This window comes from Staurois parvus, unplaced genomic scaffold (assembly GCF_062004578.1).
Source record: "Staurois parvus isolate SC_StPar_1 unplaced genomic scaffold, SC_StPar_1.0 ptg000420l, whole genome shotgun sequence".
Classification (NCBI taxonomy): Eukaryota; Metazoa; Chordata; class Amphibia; order Anura; family Ranidae; genus Staurois; species Staurois parvus.
The window spans coordinates 3,930,305-3,950,844 of NW_028318216.1; the positions used below are offsets into that span (position 1 = coordinate 3,930,305).

The 20,540-nt window shown below is 42.8% G+C and overlaps 1 protein-coding gene across 1 annotated transcript in view; it reads right to left on the reverse strand.

Annotated features, from left to right (window-relative positions):
- Positions 1-20,540, reverse strand: part of ANTXR1 (ANTXR cell adhesion molecule 1) — a 279,215-nt gene that overhangs the window by 133,876 nt on the left and 124,799 nt on the right. Inside the window, exons 9-12 of the mRNA XM_089687210.1 lie at positions 19,039-19,099; positions 18,060-18,158; positions 15,982-16,051; positions 11,899-11,977 (exon numbers count right to left, since the gene is read on the reverse strand). Of these exons, the coding sequence (XP_089543336.1) occupies positions 11,899-11,977; positions 15,982-16,051; positions 18,060-18,158; positions 19,039-19,099 (309 nt within the window). The remainder of the gene's footprint in view (positions 1-11,898; positions 11,978-15,981; positions 16,052-18,059; positions 18,159-19,038; positions 19,100-20,540) is intronic.

Genomic DNA, 20,540 nt, shown 5'->3' on the forward strand with positions numbered 1-20,540 from the left:
CAGGGTAAGGGGGTGCACTGTGATGTAGGGGAGAGTAGAAATTGAGTTTGGCACCCCTACTCTAACCAATTCAAATTCTGAACATTTTGGAAAGCGCTGGGCTTTAATAACAATGCAAGTCCTCAACGTGTTTAACCAAAAATTTGAGAACTGGATAAATAATCCTATTCTTCATAAGCCTGTGCAGAACGTTTTTTAAGTCTGTTTACAGAAACTCAGACTTAGTTACTTCCAGCAACTCTAATTCCACTCTACACCCTATAATTATATTGTCAGCATCTCATTTAAAAATAACTTAGAAAAAGTATTTATTATCACTCCTAGGAGCTGCGAAGAATAATATCATTCAAACATTGTTGGTATCACCAGTATTGTTGTAAAATTAAACTAAAGACAAAACGTTTAGTTTAGCTTTGGACAGAATGGAAAGGGGTTAGAACCCCTGTGCATTTTTATTGCTGTCTGTATCTCTGTTAGGGATTCACCCTCTCTATTTGTCCTGTTTACTGCTATTTTCAAAAGTAAAAGAAAATCACACATTTTGGCTGACATTAAAACAGTAATAGAGGAGAAATCTTCCAATAGGGATACTAGTTCTATTGACATCACTTTGCAGAGATTTTCTCTCACTTGATCTAGCTTTGGGACAGGAAGTGAAGGGAAATCTCCCCAATGGGCAGAAAAAAAACTTGACAGGGGCTATAACCCTCCCTTACTCTATCCAAAATGAAGAAATAAAAGTTTAGCCTTTTGTTACATATTAAAAACAAGTATGGACTTAAAAAAACCCAAGAATTTATACTCACCTAGGTGGATGCAGCATTGAACCGATGCTGCATCTATCCTCTGCCAGCTCTGCAGTGAGAACTGAATGATCAAACACTACTGATTGCTCAGTTCTCCCCCTCTGAGCAGAAAGCTGTGACTGTCAGTCTGTAAGCAGGTTGCCTACTGCAGTTAGTTAGTCATGGCTGCCCTAGCCCGGGGGAAAGGGTTAATGCTTTTCTCGCCTTCCCAGGGCTTTGTTCACATGGGTTTTCTGGATCAGGCCCTCCTGTCCTTTGTGAATATATAAGGAGAGGGCTTCAGATCCCTGGTGTCCAGAGGGATCTCCAATGAGTCTCCGGGAAGTCTTCCACCAAATTTGGCTTGGGGAACTGCATAATGCCATTGTGTAAAATGGTCAGCTGGAACTTTTAGTCCAGGGACTCATCGGGTCACCATCATCGTGGACTCCTGCCAATCTGGACTTACCAGTTATGAATTCTACATATGCAGGTATGCCAGGGCAGCCACAGTTAGGAATAGTTGGGGAAAATATTCTTGCCTGTTAGACTATTATGTTGAGTTCTATCAGTAAAGCCCTTGAACAGTTGTTCTGCGTGGTCTGAAGTCCTTCTAAAGGGGTGTATGAAAGTAACCAGCACACAGACACTTGAAGCTTGGGTCATTTAAAGCACATTGGGTTTTGAGATCAGTTTCTTCAAGAGTCAACATAGTTCAGAAGAGAAGTGGTTGTCAAGAGTAACTAGAGGCTAGTAACCAGTACAAGCAACCTGATATGAAGCATGGTATCTGCGTTAGGTGTGGCATACTCCAGTAGTGAGGGGGACTCTATTTTGGGCTCCTTCTCCAGTGGTTCATCTTTTACAGCAAGGGGAGCAGATCAGCGTCCCAGAGGCCCTCAGTCTAGCCACCAGGTATGGAAAAGCAGAAGGAACAAAGTGCATGTATGAGGGCCACGCTAGGTGCACAACGGGATTTCCATTCTGTTACTGAAGGTGAGGTAACAGAGGTATGCTGGATGGGTGGAGTGGGCATAGGCTCAGCTTGTCCCTCTTAAATGCAGCAATTACAGTCAATGGGTGCATTGACAATGGACCAGAAGGTTAGCTGGAACTGGCTTATTCACTCAGTGTACATAGTGTTTGGTCCATCTCTAAATTGGAGGACCGCCATAAGGTTGATTTTTCCCTGAAAGCAGTCCCCGCCTTATCCCGGGGCATTGATGAGCACAACACAGCAAAGGTACCCTGTGTGCAGGGCGAGTGACCCTATCCTCAGTGCCTAGTGTAGCCCAGAAGAACCCAATGACCCCCTCCTTACTTTCAAGTCACTGGCTCTCTACTCTGCCCCTCCAGCGCTCACTGGAATGCTGGGCTGGGGTTGGAGTGGCTGGTTCAGTCTTCCAGCAATGCAGCTGAGAGGCAGTTGCAGTTCCAGGCTTCTGGGTGGATTCTGACCCTATGATCAGGATCTTTTTTAGAACCTGGACTAGCTGAGTGACATCAGCCAACGGTGGACTTTAGATCGTCATCAGCTGAAAACAGGTCACAGGAGTGCAGAAAGAACTGCACTTCTGTGAGCTACAGGAGAAGTACTATATAGTCAAATAGCTTTGGCTATACTTGCCTTGTGTTTGTATTGCAATGTAGGTCTGCGCCTTTTCTGTGTCCCTGACTAAGTACAGCATGCACTTTACACTTAGGGCTCACTCAAATGGATGACTGAGGGAGCGGTAAAAATAGGCAGTTGAGCCACATGTTTACCACCCAACTAAAGTAGGGTATACAGCCACTCAATGCTGTACCTGCAATTCATTGTATTGCAATGTAGGTCTGCACCTTTTCTATGTCCCTGACTAAGTACAACATACACTGAACACTTAGGGCCAGGGGCGGACTGACAACTCATGGGGCCCACGGGCAATAGGGGATCATGGGGCCCCTGTGTCCTTTCTTAAACTCAAAAAAGCCTATGAAAAAGGTACCAGGGGCATCTCATGGGGCCCCCTACTGATCCCGGGCCCTCGGGCAGTGCCCGAGTTTCCAAATGGTCAGTCCGCCCCTGCTTAGGGCTCACTCACATGGATGGCTGAGGGAGTGGTAAAAGTAGGCAATTGAGCCACAATTTTAACACCCAGCTAGAAGAAGGGTATGCACTCACTCAGGGCTGTAGATATGCCACAGGCATGCTGCTTTTGTTTACTGCCCCGGGGCAGACTGACAAATCATGGGGCCCCCGGGCAATAGGGGATCATGGGGCCCCTGTGTCCTTGCCCAAACTCAAAAAAGCCTATGAAAAAGGTACCAGGGCCATCTCATGGGGCCCCCTACTGACCCTGGGCCCTCAGGCAGTGCCCAAGTTTCCAAATGGTCAGTCCTCCCCTGTTACTGCCCCTCCATCTGCTCACCCTTAAGCTGCAAATGTATCAGACAGGGGTGTATACATGTTTTAGGGAGCAAGGCTTTACATTGTGGAGTGGCCACGTGTTTGGCAGGTGGTACTGATTTGAGTGCTGCCAAAATCACTCAACAATGCATGCATCTGTAAAACAGTAAAGTGGGTTTTTAGGGAATAAACAGGCAGTGAGGAAGAAACATAAGGCCTCCTCATTGCCTGCCAAATGCTCTCTGAAAAGCAATCCACCACGGGATGCTCTTTTGCGGATGAGCCCTTAGACTTAAAACATATGCTGAGGCTGCCACCTCCTCACTGCCTGTCAAATACCCTCTGGAAGATCGCTTTTCAGAGAGGTAGCAAAGGCTGCTGTGTGTGAGAAGGAGCCCTAAGCTCAGGTCAGAGGACTCTCCATGTAGACGCCTATCTCCGTTTATTACTCCAAGATGTGCTGGAAGTGCACCAAATTTTTCTTAGTACTGTTACCTCTGTCTCAATATAATGAGTTTTCTAACAGTGTAAAATCCAAAAGAATTCCTACATTGTGCCTATTTATTGCAACATCAGTATTTTTTAAATGGAAAAATAATTAAAAACCACATAAAAAACTGCTTAAGGAAATGTAAACTGTAGGAGGCGGCAACATTGTAAGTTATTGCTCGGTCCAGAGACACAGCTGTTTTAAACTGCTGCAGTAAGCCTGTGTTCAGTCTTTCGGTAAATGGACATACAGTAGTACAACACAATATCAAGCTACCGCGTTTAAAAAAGGAGCTCTCTGTGGCTCTAGAGGGAGCTGCAGGCTATCAATGTCTCTGTGTGCAAGATCTGACCAACAAATCATTTTTTCAGGCTAAATTTAGATGCGTGGCAGTTTCTACTGCCCACTGAAAAGCAATCCACATTGGATTGCTTTTCAGAGGGCAGTAGAGAAATAGTTGGCAGGAATGCCTGCTTTTTTTTTTTGCTTTTTTTGTGAACAGAGATTTTTAATGGAATTACTGTGTTGGGCTCGGGAGCCAAGTGTTTCGCTCACGGATGCATTGCAATATTTCTGACTTCAATGAGTGAGTTTGACGGACAACTTGGCAAGCTGTGTTAAATTTGCTGCAGCTGTAGCATCTGGATGTATTTTATCTTTTAGGTGGGTGATTGGGAGTTGTAAAACTGTGGCTTACACACCTGTGTTTGCCACCCCCTTTGCCGTCCATCTAAACAAGTCCTGAAAAAGTTTGTTCCAATAGAGAGGGTAGGGGGAGAGCTTTAGGTCCCATGTACACGGGATACTTCTGAATGATAGAAACTGACTACTGGAACACATAGGTTAAAAAATGTATGTTTAGCTGCGTTTGCATAATGCGTTTATGCACATTTATGCGTGTTTGTATTTAGAAGCATTTTTTAAAGATAAGCACAGGAGAACCTCCCAAATGCCCAGAATGCACTGAAAAGTGGTAAATTATAACTATTTCAGACTGTTTCAGAGAAATACAGAGATTAGAAGCAGTATGTGTTGAGGTGTCTGCTGGAGTGAGTCATTAAGGCCACCTGGCAGGGGGTCTTCATAAGGAATTTGAAGAGTGAATGGTCATTAACATATCTTTTGTTTACAAGGGTGGGAGAAGTCTGAGGTGTGAATTTTTCATTACAATGTGTGACAAGCTTGGTAGGAACATCCTGTGTTCAGTGTTTTGTCCATTTGAGTACCTTGAAAACACTTTGCATGCATTTTTCATGATGAAAAAAGGCTCTGGACAGCATCAGGATCTGGAAGAGTTAGAAAAAAAATTCAAACACAAATGCTTATAAACGTGATTTGTCGCGTTTACAAGCATTTTACATTTGAAATGCTGATAAAATCAACTGCTGAAAGCAAGTTTTCTGCATTCAAAAAATCGACTGTAAACTCAAATGCCTGTAAACGACTGTAAATGAAGATGTGTACATGGACACATAGGAAAACATTAGGGAGAGTTCAGGGGCTGCTGAAAAAAACGCTGAACAGCTCCTAAACGTGAGTTTATCAGCTGCAGTGTACATGAGCCCTTAGGCTGCTTTCACACTGATCTTTTTTTCTTCTGCTTTTGTTTTATAAAAAAGCAGAAGAAAAATGTGTGACCCTGTATTCCTACGGAACTCTTCACACTGATCCGTTGCGGGTCTAGTGCATTTTTTAAAATCCTGCTTGTTGCCTTTTTGGTGCAGGTTTGGTGTGGTAAAAAAAAACAAAAACACACCAAAAACACACCTCTCCATTGAAATCAATGGAAAAATGGATTAAAAACGCATCAAAAATGCACAAGGGTTGTGGTTTTGGTGTGGTTTTCTAGTCAAGTGTCCTGTAGAATAAATGCTCTGCAAACAAGGTAAAAATACAGTAAAAAACGTCGCAAAAATGCATATGTGTGAAAGTAGCCTTAGTCAGTGGGAAAAAGCTATTGACAAAAAAGAATCGATCCTAGGTAATCATCTTTTCCCCAAGAAATCCCAACATTGTTTACATGATTTCATGTACATTACATTAAATATGGAAACCATATGGATCGATCCTTTAGGGCCTGTGTCAATGGGCTTTTGTTCACATTCACGTTTGCCTTCACATTCCCATGTTTGCCTATGGGAGCACAAAACTTGCTTGAAAGACGTCAAATGCAAGCCTGTCGGAGGTCAATGACACCTGTAAATAAATTTTGAGGGTGGTTCACACCAGGAAATTCTATTGGCTTTGAATGCAGTGTGTTTTCAGTCCATTCATTTGAATAGGCTGAAATCTTACTGTAGCACACCAAATGTAGTGAATGTACTACTTTTAAAAACACATTGCAACCGGACCAAAAAAAACACAGATTACTATGCTTCAGTTATGAATGAACACAGTGAGTGATTGGTACCGATTACTCATTGTGTTAGTTCAGGAAAGAAAGGGGCTGGTAAATGTGGCAATGGGCCCACTCCCCATCCAGAAGGATCCTATTGTGTGCTTGCAGTTGCTGGTGGAAAGGAGAGGAGGGAAGCCGGCAGCACCGCAAGGTTGGAGTCACACAGGGGAGAAACATATGGTGCACAGACAGGGTGATGGGTACGGCGGGGGGGGGTGCAATAACTGGGACAGATTGCCTGTATGGCTCTCTTTGCAGCAGCTGAAAGCCAGCGGGAGGGAGAGGAGGAGAAGCCAAGTTTCAGCTGCTGCAGAGAGAGCCATACAGGGGATCAGTTCCAGTAACTGCTCCCCCCCCACCATGCCTATCATCCTCTCTGCCCACATCTGATTCCCCCAGCTACTTGCCCCCCCTATTGGCCTGGGCCCTGTACAGGAAGACTGGTGGTACCCCGTTATCCAGAGTTTTGAATGTGGTGCAGGAAACGCTCATGGAATGCACATTTCCCGTACCACGTTTCAATGTGAACTGGCGCTCATTGATCTGAGATCATACTGTATATCAAATGGATGCCATCAACACAAACCCAAATTCCATCAACACGTTTTTATTAAATTATTCTTTTATCTCTGAGGCTGGAAATGAGCTGGAAGTGTCATTTATTGCATTTTGGCGCATAAGGCTGTCCCTATATTATCTGGAGGCTCCATAATGACAATCTTGTCAATTAGGAGGACTCCAGTAATCACGCCTTTAGGGTAGAGGCTACTACCATATTTCACTCACTAATGGAGTGGAGAAGGAGAAAACTCCTTGTGGATCTCAAGGCCCACAATTACACTCACCAGCTACTTTATTTGGTATACCTTGCTAGCGCCAAGAAAATATCCCCCAAAACCATTACACCACCACCACCTCCACCACCACCAGCCTGAACCATTGATACAAGGCAGGATGGATCCATGCTTTCATGTTGTTTACACCAAATTCTGACCCTACCATCTGAATGCTGCAGCAACCAATCTGCTCATTCTCTTCTGACCTCTGAGATCAACAACGCATTTTCCTCCACACAAGTGTCGCTCACTGGATATTTTCTCTTTTTCGGACCATTCTATGTAAACCCTAGAGATGGTTGTGCGTGAAAATCCCAGGAGCTCAGCAGTTTTTGAAATACTTAGACCAGCCCATCTGGCACCAACAACCATGCCACATTCAAAGTCACTTAAATCCCCTTTCTTCCCTATTCTGATACTCAAATTGAACTTCAGCAAGTCCTCTTCACCGCGTCTAGATGCTTAAATGCATTGAGTTACTGCCATGTGATTGGCTGATTAGCAATATGTGTTACCAAGCAATTGAACAGGTTTACCTAATAAAGTGGCCAGTGAGTGTACAGGTATATCCTCTATGTCAGTCTTTCTCAACCTTTTTAACATGGATGAAGTCTTGAAACTTAAAGCGGAACTAAACCCAGCAATTTAAAAGTTTCAAAAACCAGTTATATTCCCGGCACATTGGGAATGTAACTGTCACATTTACTTGTTTTCTCAACCAGACTTTCTAACAATCCAATGACTGGAGTCATAACTGATCACATGTGCAGCATCATGGCATTTGAAGATCAAACTGGGGCTAAGATGGCAGCTTCCTTAGATGAAAAGCATAGGAGGCTGTGGGGGCATCTGCTACTCTGTGTGTCCATTCACACACGGTGCCGAGCCTTAACCCTGCCTCCTGAGTGGCTGACTGGCTGTGATTGACAGCAGTGGGAGCCAATAGCTCCCACTTGCTGTCTCAGCCAATGAGGCAAAGACCTAGGACAGCCGAGGCTGGATTGTGATGGGGCTCAGGTAAGTATTGAGGGGGCTGGGGGCACTGCTGGACACAGAAGGTTTTTTTACCTTCATGAATAGAATGCATGAAGGTAAAAAACCTACAGCCTTTACAACCACTTCAAGGCTCAGGGAAGCCTTAGTAATAATCACTATATCTACAGCTCATGGACATTGGGAAGAATCTTCTTACAGATAGCTAAGAGATCATTGGTTTCAGTAGTTACTTATCAGAGAGGAAGAAACTGTTCAAGTAATCCCCGGAGAAATAGAGATGGTGAATCTCCCCAACGGGGACACCAGTAAAAACCTGACAGGTGTCCTAAAGCCTCTCCACCCTATCCAAATGTAACAAAAGTTTTGCCTGCGGTTATTTGTAAGTTTAATTTTGAATGCACTGCTATGATATTTTTTTAGTGGACCTGTTCCTTTTTTTTCAATACAGCGCTCACAAAGCACAGATGGTTCCCACCTATGCATTGTGGTGAACTTAAATGCATGTGCTTTAGGGTGCCATTCACATGTTACCTCCATGCATAGTGTGCGGGGTCTTAAAGCGGAGCTCCATCCAAAAAGGGAAGTTCCGCTTTAAGGACTGCTCCCCTGCTCCCCATTAAGGATTGGCACCTTTGGGGGGGGGGGGGGGGGAGCGGGTACCCAAATTTGACAGGTACCGGCTCCCAATTGTGGTCGGACCGCCTAGGCGATCGGAAACAGAAGGTGTCCTTCCTCCTTCCCTCCCCGTAGTCTTTTGTGACAGGTCCCAGAAGACTACAGGACCATTCATGAAGTGCAGCACTACTCGCACATGCGCAGTGGGTACCCGGCTGTGAAGCCGCAAGCGGTCACAGCCGGGTGCCCACACTGAAGATGCCGGCCTCCAGGAATCCAGGATGGCCGGTGAAACTGGCTGCAGGGACACACACCACAGGACCGAGGGACAGGTAGGTGGCTGCTTTTTAAAAGTCAGCAGCTACAGTTTTTGTAGCTGCTGACTTTTATTTGTTGACAGGATGAGTGGAACTCACGCTTTAAGTGCTCTTTGAATATTTGCATACATGTATTTATTATTATTACAAGTACTGTATTTATATAGTGCCATAAATTTTCACAGTGTTTTACATCTATATTATACATTCACATCAGCCCCTGCCCTCAAGAGCTTACAATCTAAAGTCCCTAACTCGCAGTCATACATACACCTTCTAGGCCTAATTTATACAGGAGCCAATTACGTAGCCTCCCTGGCGGTATTCCCGAGTGTAGCTCGGGGTAAAGTTTCAGTACCACAAGCGGTAACCCCGAGCTACACTCGGGCTTACCATGCGGCGCTGCTCCGGGATCTGTTCTTCACTTACCTTGTCCTGCGCTCCCGCGATGTCCCTCCTGCAGTGTCCCCGGCAATGTCCTCCGGCGGATGCCGGCATCTGTCATCTGGGTTCCGTCGCCTGCGAGCATCGGGACGTACGGGGACGGAACGGCGGGAAATGTGAAAATGACAAAAAGTGACATTCACTAAAATCACTAAAATCACATAGTAAAATATTACTGTATCAAACCAGTTGACATACATTTTGTCCCTAGTACTTTGTCCTGTGCCCTGCCTGCATTTTTACTGTTCTTTCTGCCTGGAAACTGAGAAACGTCTATGGCGTCCAAAAAGCGTCCCTTTAGATCAAAAGCGGTTTTAGACCAGCTAGAGAACAGCGATAGTAAATTAGAACCACTTGCAGAATTGAGTGATAATGATTTGTGGGGAAATTCGTCATCAGACACTGAAAACGATTTTGCGACTTTGCTCAGTGATGTGTGAACTTGGCACTATATTTCAAATTTCAGTGTTTTTGGTTTGATTATATTATTGAATTAAATTTATTATCATGTTATTTTTTATGATTATTTATTAAATTATAATTTATGATTTCGTGTTTCAAATTGTAACATACCCGGGATGTTTACTAGACTCTTGTTTGGACAGATTTCAGTGAGTTATTCCTAAAAATTACAGACCTACAATAAAAAAATACATATTTCCATGCAAAAAAATGTACCGCTTTGAGCACAGAAATATGGACATAATCAGACTGCTAGGGAGGTTAAATATCAGAAACTGTAAGGCACCATGCCCAGCTCCACTGAACGCTTTTTCCCCAGGCTGGAAAAAAAAGTGCCTAAAGCCACATTTAGGCGCATCAGGTCTTTGGGCATTCATTCATTCCATTGGCCAAAATATTAATTTATTCTTGCGACTGAAATGAATAAATGCTCAAGAGCTACATGTACCTAGAGTTTAGGCGAGTTTAGGTGCATTTACAGGTGTTCAGATGCGTCAAGTGTTTTTTCTGCTCAAAGGTAGGCACAAGTGATGCTTTTTTTTTTAGCCTCCAAATGCCCGTAAATGCCTATGTGTGTATGGCCCCATAGTTTAACTTAGACTGGCATTTAGGGGCTGAAAAAAAATAATAATAATCAAGTGCCCTTAAAAGCTACGCTTTTACACCCAGTGCGCATGAGGCCTAAACCTGCATTGAAACCAAGGGGTTAAGCTGAGCTCTTCCAGAATTCTTTAAATATTTACTGGCAGTAGCTTTGAAAATAAAGTTTTCAGTCACAGCTAAGTTACAGCAGCTGAAGCTCAGTTTCTTGTTTCCAGATGTGTCACAAAATAAAAACACAACAAAAAAGCCACCCTCAGTGGTAAGCAGTGTGGCCGGCTCTTCTACTGTCATGATGATGGTTAGAGTGCTGTCCAGCATCTTAGGCTAAGTTCACACTAGGGCAGTCTGTGAAAAGCGATCCACTATGGACCGCTTTTTAGAGGCTGGCTAAGCAACAGCTCCCAGTCATTCAGGAGGCAGTTCTGCTGTCTCTTGAATACCTTTTTTTTTTCTTTGCTGAAGTGTGATTTTGAATGGCACTAATGCACCACAACCAGTGGTGTATTTAAATCTTGTGCTGCCCTAGGCAAAAATTGGACCCCCACCCTGCAGAGAGAGCCTGACATTGACTAACAACCCCCCTGCCCCCCCCTTCCCCCCCAGGAGAGTTTTCCACTAACACACACTTACCCTCCCCCCCCCCCCCCCCGAAAGAAAGAAAGACACCTTCACAGCTCCGGACATCCCTGGGAACGAGAGTCAGGCTCTGCATACACTATCAAGTAGCCCGCAGCCTCTCTTGGATCCTACCTGGTCCCCATGCCACAAGTGCCCCTTCGTCCAGGGAGCAGTGCTGCCCCCCTGAAAAATGCCACCCTAGGCAAATGCCTTGTTTGCCTTGTGGTAAATACACCCCTGACACAACTGCAATCCAAGCGCTTGGCTTGTGATTGCGGCATGATCCCATTGATTTAAATGGACACGTTTGACAGGTGGTGTCACTTGTCAACTCAACAAGCTGTGTTAAATTTGCCGCAGTATGTGTACAGTCCCCTCTGGCTGTATGCTATATTTTAGGCAGGCAGTTGTAGGGGAATAAACCTGCAACTGCCACCTGAGTGGCTGTGTGAAAGAGGCCTTATTTACATGGATCTGCAAAATATATATTTGGTCATAACACATCAAACAACTTTTCTAATTATTCCATACTTAAAGTGGAAAGCAAGTCAAACACTTAGCCTAAATCTACTCCCACCCCCATTCTAAGCCTATTCCATCTATCCTGAAGTCGCTGTGATCTGGTCCCATGATCAACTTCCAGGGCCGGCTTCAGTGTAGAGGAGGGACAGCCGGAAAAGGATGCCCCATTGTAAGTCTAAGAGTGACATCATCGCTCAGGCTCTGCAACCGTTGATGATCTCTCCTCTTCACTGAAGCCGGTGCTGGAGAGATCATGTGACTGGACCGAACTTCAGAATAGGTGAGTATAGGCATCTTTCCTTTACAGGGTAGATAGAATAGGCTTAGATAGGGGGTGGGAGTAGATTTAAGCTCAGTTAGGGTTTGACTTACCTTTTATTTTAATTTTGTGCAATTAGCACACAAGGGTAAAGGTTCACGACTTACACAGTGTGTACTGGTGATGATGACAGAGCTTGAAATAAAACTTAAACCATCATTCATGCTGACTTGAAGAGCTGCAAACCTGTGGGAACACAACACAGAGGAAGAAAGCTGTCATATTAAAATATCTGACTTGTAAGAAGGGGGTTATTACAAAGGGTAGTAGAGAAAGAAGAGTCAGACTTCGTTCACATGTGCAGCTAGTGGGCAGTAAAACCAGGCAGTTGAGCTAACCACACACCTGCACCAAAGTATTGCAGCTACTCGGGGCTGAAAAATGCCTTGGCTGTGCCTTCAGGTACAGAAAAAAATTAAACAGCATGTTGCATTCAGTGAGCATTGAACGCAACCAATGCAAGTCTACGGGTCTGCATCCCAACCGTGTGCAATGCATGAGATTGCATAATGGTGTTGTGGCATTTACAGGGTTAAATCAGGCAGTGAGAAGGCGATGTCCTGTCCTCACTGCCTGCCAAACACCCTCTGAAAAGCATTCCATCATGATCATCTTTCAGATGGCGGCAAGGGCTGTCTCAGATGTGAACGCATCCTAACGAGATTACAGCTGTTATTTTCAAGTGTGGGTAGGAAGTCAGATGCTAACACTTAATTGGTACAGGATACGGGACATAACATATGAGATGGGGCACTCAGTATAGGTACCCCTGCATTCCACACTAATGGTAGTTCAGGTTGGGCTCCTACCCCCTAATTGGAGTTTGCTCTCTGGCATATTTTGAAATGTTCCACGTATTAATGTTCAAAATGATTCTCAAGCTGTATAAAAACTCATTATCTTTAAAATTAACTTTATCCTCTAACTCCCTGGAGCCTAACCTGTGGCCCAAGGTCCACATGTAGCCCTTCAGCATTTACTGTGTGGTCTCCAGGGTCCCTGCAGACAGTGGTCTGTTTTGATGCTTACTCAAGCCCAGGGGTGGACTGGCAACTCATGGGGCCCCCCGGGCAATAGGGGATCATGGGGCCCCTGTGTCTTTGCCTACACTCAAACCACACCCAAAACAGCCTATGAAAGGTACCAGGGGCATCTCATGGGGCCCCCTACTGACCTCTGGCCCTTGTGCAGTGCCTAAGTGCCGCAATGGTCAGTCCGCCCTTGCTCAAGCCATTGAAAAAAAAATATTCTTTAAAGCATCCTTCCTCAACTAGGGTTCTATGGAACCCTGGGATTCCTATTGAGCTTGCTAGGGGTTCCTTGAACAATAAGCAGGGGCAAATTAACCTCCCTAGACTGACCACGAATGCTAGTGGGCAATTTTCTACTGGCCATCAATGTAAGAGGTCACTTCTACACTGACCATCAATGGAAGGGGTTACTTCTACACTGAATAACAAAGGAAGGGATCACTTCTACACTGACCTTCAATGGAAGGGGTTACTTCTACACTGAATAACAATGGAAGGGATCACTTCTACACTGACCATCAATGGAAGGGTTTACTTCTACACTGAATAACAATGGAAGGGTTTACTTCTACACTGACCATCAATAGAAGGGTTTACTTCTACACTGAATAACAATGGAAGGGATCACTTCTACACTGACCATCAATGGAAGGGGTTACTTCTACACTGAATAACAATGGAAGGGATCACTTCTACACTGACTGTCAATGGAAGAAGTTACTTTTACACTGAATAACAATGGAAGGAATCACTTCTACACTGACCATCAATGGAAGAAGTTACTTTTACACTGACCATGAACAGAAGGGATCACTTCTACACTGACCATCAATGGAAGGGGTTACTTCTACACTGACCATGAATGGAAGGGATCACTTCTACACTAACCACTAATGTTAGGGGACACCACAAGTTTTACTGTTTTTTTTTTGTAATTTATATTAATTTCATGCTAAACTTATTACTAAAATAACTATACAGAGCTGGGAGGAGTGTTAAAAAATCTGCCCTGGCTATAAAATACTTAAGATACAATGCATTTGTTAGTCTTTAAATTAGCTGATCAGGCTAATGTACCATGAGTTATAAGCAGTGGTGGGCTGTCAGGGTCAGCAAGGCCTTCTTTGCTGGCCTAAACACTGCCTAAATTATCAGAATCACCGACCTATGTTTTAATATATTTTTTTCAAAGAATGTGTTTTTGCCAGTAGTCTATTCTCTTAATTTCATAGATTTTCTCATGGTTTCACTGCTTCCAGTACAGTATGTTTATGTTAGAGCTTTTATCCAATTATATTTCAGCCATGATAGCCAACATATGTTGCCAGGGTCAAAGAAATCTGGACTGAGGCCTTTAGAATCAACAGTGCAGGCTCCTGTAGCTTACAGTAAATGGCAATGAAACTGTAGCTTTAACCAATCAGATTTTGAGTTGGCAACACCAGGCCATCTAGCAAGCTTACAACCAGAAATTGCTAGATTAATTAGGACATTAGTGAAGGTAGGTGTGAAATGCATGACCTGCCACTGGTTATAGGTATATTTATTTTTAAACAGGGGTCCCCAAGACCTGAAAACTATTTTAAATGTTTCTTCAGGGTAAAAGGTTTGAGAAAGACTGACTTACAGAGATTTCTAGTAGTTAAAGTGGTTGTAAACCTCAGACATGAAATGTGAACAAAGCAAATCCCTCTATAGCATGCACTTGTCTCAGTCCTTAGCACTATGTATCATTTCTGTCCGCTGCCTCCTTCTTCTACTATGATCATGTCTCTGACAGGTTTTCTTGACACCAGAAGAAAAATGGAGAAAGGGGAGGGACCTCCAGCAGTTTGAGAGCCTCAGCTCTATTCCTGTGTGACGGGTGGAGGAGGGGGTGTGTCTCTTCCCTCCAATCAGCTCTCAGAGCTCTCCTCACAGATCTGCAGAGTGTGATTTCAGCTCACCACCCCTTTTTTTCTAAACTCTCAGACAAACCTTATAAATTCAGGACTTTGAATGGACATAGAGAAGAGAAGATTGCAGATAGACAGGTACAACTTATGTAGGAGGATTTTTTTCATCTCTGTGTATCACCTGAGGCCAGTCACTTTGCTGGATGTATGCAAGGATTTACAACCAATTTAATGGTTCAGTTTATTTCTTTCACACTATCTTACTATTATTTGTGCTGTCCACCCCTTTTCTCTTTTTATGTTTTGCCTATTCCTTCAATCTTCTATAATGAAAGTTCTTGAGGGAAATAATAAATGTGAAAGCATTGATTTGTAAAGGAGCTGTAACATCCATGATCTCCAGCAGTCTCATGTAATGCATCCCGAGAAGCAGTCTCATGTAATGCATCCCAAGGTCATGACTGTCTCTTGAAACATGTCTCCTCCAGTGTCCAACAAATCCTATAGTATGTTCATAGACTCTGGCATATTTTCTGTAGCATTACATTCAATGAATATTATATGCATTTCTTTGGTGGTGTGATGTCAGAGGTTGCTCTCCAGGCCCTTATATTAAGTAAGTATACTAGTGTAAATTATAAATGATATCTTCTAAATCAATGGTAGTACAAAGCACAAAGATAGTGTACAAAGCTCCATAACTCAAACAGATTTCAGCTAATTTATTTCAGAGCAGCTAAGTTAGATTTATGTTTATTTTACTACATTGCTACATTGATTACAATTGTTACACTTCACTTTGCTTTACAAAGGCCTTGTGGTCAAACTTTCACTTGAGAAATAGGATGGCTGCCATTATTGAACTCCTTCCAAATATGTTAGTTGTCTGGTTGTGATTCAGATCATCTGGCTTCTATACTGAGCTTGTACAAACTTGCAGATTAGGGATATCAGAAGGCGTTATATGTATACATATTCTGCATTAATCACCCAAAGTATTTAAGCTAGAGGGTCAGCACAACAGCCAGGCAACTAATATCTGGAGAATGGAAAGACAGCAAACATTTTCAATATTTCTCTCAGGAGAGATTACCTTTAGTGGCAGAGTTGTATAACCAGTTTCCCAACCAGGCAGTAATATCCCCCCAAGGCTTTTTAAGGAAACCTATTTTCCTTATACACAAGACATGTAAAAAAAATGCTTTTTTTTTGTTTTTGACTGTCATGCAGCTTGAGAGATTTATTTCTGTATGAATTAACTTACATGCCAGCTTCTTCCAGAACTGGGGCTGGACAAAGTAGATACGTGTTCTCCACAACCAGCGGCTTCTCATCTACAACATGAAAAGAGATGGAGAATACAGTATTCATTAACATTATTATACAGGATTTACAGAGTGCCAACAGTGCGTTACAATCTATAGGGAGACAGTACAGTTACAATACAATAAAATAAAAATGGGTAAAGTGAACCCTGCTCATAAGATTTTGCAATCTCCTAGATTGTAAGCTCGAAAGAGTAGGGCCCTCTTACCCCTCGTACGTTGTTTGTTATTGTTGTACTGTGCCATGTATTGTCCCCCCTATATTGTACAGCGCTGAGCAAACCCTTTGGCGCTCTATAAACTCGATGTAATAATAATAATAATCTAATAGGGTGGGGCAAGTGGTACAAAAGGATAAAACTGTGGGGGATGAGCTGATGGAAGAATTAAAAGTTCAGTTAGCTGCAGGCATGATAGACAGCCCTGAAGAAATGAGGTTTCAGGGAAAGGCAGCCAGAGTAGGAGATAGCCAGACAGATTAAGGAAGAGAGTTCCAGAGGATGAGAGAGGTTCTGGGGAAATCCTGAAGATGAGTATCAGAGAAGAAGACATGAGAGCTAAAGAGCAGAAGGGCTTGGCAGGAGTGGAGAGGGTAGTTTGGGTAATATTTAGAGACAAGATTTGTGTTGTAGCTTGGGGCAGAGTTGCGGATGGCTTTGTATGCTGTTAGAGATTTGAATTTCATTCGCTGGGCAATCAGAAGCCAGTGAAGGGATTGGCAGAGAGGGGTGGCAGACACTGAGCGGTTGGTAAGGTGGATGAGTAGGGCAGCAGCATTCATGATAGACTGAAGAAGGGGTAGGCTATGAAGGGTAGGCCCGTGAGAAGGAAGTTGCAAAAGTGAAGGCGAGAGATAATAAGGGAGTGTGAGTATCTTGGTGGTTTCATTAGTTAAAAAGGGGCACATTTTAGAGATGTCATGAAGGTGAAATCTACAAGCTTTTGACAGTGATTTCATTTGGGACCAAAAGGAGAGGTCAGAGTCTAGGATTACACCTAGCACACTGGTGTAAAGGGGAAGGACTGATACTTGTATTATTGAAATGGAAAACTCAGGGAGCAGGCACAGTCTTTGGTTACAGGCACAAGTTTTCATTAGAGGAACTCAGGCAGTACCAGGCCACCAGGAGCTATAGTCTGCTCAGCAGCTCCAGGGTGTGTTGCAGGCAACTTACCAATTAGAAGTACCTGAAAAAGCTATCAAAGAGCCTCCCAAGGAAAGGGCTAAACCAAATCAAATCACAACTGAATTGTATAATCTCTTTTAGATTCACCAGCAACTGTTTAATGGAAAAACCTACCTAACTGGATGTAAATTGAATCAATTGTTTAGATAACACTTCTTTGATTTCACTAATTCAGCCTGCTGGCTGAATAAAAGAATTCCAACAGGTTCTTTTAAGTACGCAAACAGTGTGAATGGACGAGCAGCATACAGTATGTCAGAATAACAGTGTCTGCAGCTGACTCGATGCAGGTTCTGATCAGCCGACAATTTTCAGTGGTCTGGCTTGTCCAAATAGTCACATTCCTTTGTTATTTAAGGTAATCAGACCTTGTCCTCGTATAGTGCTTTAACCAAGGCTTGGAGGCATTCTTAAACATTTGTGAGGCCAACATTAATAAAGAAATGTGTAATTTGCAATTTCCCAATCATATCGCTTCCTCTGAATGGCCAGCTTAAGTCCACACAATGTATACTGTAGATACTTGTATCTATATCGGTTTGTGTTGTATGTGGCCAGCTTTTAATCTGGTTCTACATTACTCCAGACTTACTGTACCTAGAAATAACAGCAATTTTACCTAAACCAATCCTCTCACAGGTATGAGAACCAGGGCATTTTGGCAAAAGAGGAACAGCTACCAATTTATGTAGAAATGTGATGTTGCGAAAGCTGGCTAGCCCTATCTTTTTCACTGGAATTTCAGGAAACCTTTAGAAACCATCTGGTTACCATGCAATGTACAGGATCTAAAAGAAAACAGCTATTTCTATACAAACATATAACCTTACTGAGAGAGTTGGTGTCATTGATCCTGAAGCTGCAAAGTACTCGGTCTACATTCCGTGCGTATCTGAATCCATTTCCCCTTACAACCACTTGAAAGGACTCTATGAGACAGACAAGCATTACACACAAACATAGTGTCTTAGCTATTACATTTTATTTCATTTTGCTCTTTATAGTGGGCTTTGTAGCTCTAACTTTTTTTTTTTTAATAGAAAACACACAATATGCAAAAATTATTTACTACAGCCAATCAGAGAATTCATCTTATCAATTATAAAGGTTAACACCATTGTTGGTCTATTTTTTTTGCAATCTGTGTTACATTTGGGAGACTTTCTCAACAATGTGAGCAGAATTATTCTCTTAGGAAGTTGTCATCAAAACTGGTGCCCCCACTATAATGTACCCACACCTTCTGTTTCAGTGACATGTCTAAAAAATTGCATTTTCCACCACTTTCTGTTCTGTTGCGGTGACATGGTCCCCAGGACAGATAGTTGGAATGAATAACCCCAGTGGGGACACAGGTGGTAAAAAACTTGAAATTGGTTCTACTGCTTCCTTTTTCTATTTAAAAATAAAATATGTACACCAGGCCAGTATATGAATTTGGCTAGTCTCACATTACTCAGAAGGGTTGATATGTCAGGCCGTTGGACTCCAGCCCCAATCAGATCCCGCCAGTACATGTTTTATATGAAATCATATACTATCAGTGGCTGATGGATTTTTCTATGATATCATTAGATTGGGAATTTGGTTTATGTTGGCTTTTATGAGCTGGCATGCTTTGTATACCAGACACAGCTGGTTATTGTCTCCTGCTATACCCTGAGAAGCCAAACGTAATGGTACTGCAATGAATCCTTTGCAAATTTGTCACACATGTTCACTCTTAATCATACAATTACTTCTGTATTACTGAATGCAGGATGAATACAATAATGACATTTTACAGACAATGCATTTACATGTACTTACCCCCAGCACATATACTGGATGGCTCTACAGCTAAAATTTCAATGCAGGACATCTTCAGAATCTGTTTAATAAAAATATAATGGATTAGTGCTGTGGACAGGACTCTTCAGGTCTTTTTCTGTAGATAAGCATGCGGTGCACCAGACTTTTAATCTTTTTGTGATTCTGTAGGAAGCAGAGAGCTTTAGGCAGTTTGTCTGTATATTATTATTATACAAGATTTATATAGCGCCAACAGCTTGCTCAGCGCTTTACAATATAAAGGGAGACAATACAGCAACAATACAGTTCAATACAAGAGGGACAGGAGGGCAGTATATGGCTGTTAATGTTCTCTAAGCATAAAGTACATTATGTTAGGCCCCTTTCACATACGTGGACCATTTGTCCGTTTTTCATCCATTCATTGACGGATGAAAAATGGACATCAATGCATTTGTATCCAAAAATTGATGTAAGAGGATGGTCATCCGTTTACATCCACATCTGTCAACATCCATTTTTTGAAAAAGATCAAAGCCCTATCTTTGTTCTGTTAAAAAAAAAATACATCCATCCATTGCATCCATTTTTGCTTTGGTATTGGATGTGATATCAGTGACCTTCTGTGTTATGGATGTTTTATGGCCTAGCCAGGAGTACATGTGACCTTGCCAAGTTGACTATTGGCTGTCTGATGGAAGTGATTTTGCATGTTCCAAAGCCCCCTGATCACTTCCACAGCCACTAAAAGAGTTTTTTAGGTGCTCCCATTTAAAGGTCCAAGGGGAAAAAATACATGATTCTGCTTCTGTACTACAAGTAGCACCTAAAAACAATTGTACCAGAGAAAAGGCTCTAAATCATCTGGCTTCACTCATGCTAAGTGTGAATTGGGGCTTAAGCACAGAGATTTATAGTGGTGCAAGAAAATCATTTTTCCACCTGGGAGTATCCCTTAAAGATGCTAGTCGCCAGGGATGATCTACTTTGGGCCTAAACGCGGCAAACTGCATCTGCACCTAACAATAGAAGTGGTGAGTGACCGGTTGAGTGGAATACCCAGGAACTTTTCCATTCTGTCCTGCCTTAAGATAAAGATTACGATAATAGTAGATCATAAAGATTACGATAATAGTAGATCATAAAGATTACGATTATAGTAGAATATCCATTGCCAAGGAGCCATATTCAAGTTTTAAAGAATATGTAAACCCAACATTTCACATTCTTGATATAGGCCTGCTGTACCATGTACTTGTATAAAAAAGTATCCTGTTCTCTTTATATTGCTTCCTTTGTGTAAAATCCCTGCTGTTCCTGCCAGTCCCTCTGCTTTCCTATTAAAAACTGACAAAACTAGGCCGGAGACCACAGCATGATCAGTTCTCTAGCTATTTTGGGAACTCAGCCTGCTTTCCTCCAGTGATCAGACTTGTCCTGACCCCAACCCACCTCCTTCCTCACATAGCCTCTCACTGGTAAGATCAGTGTACTGCTGTTTTTCCTCCCTTAGCTCGTAT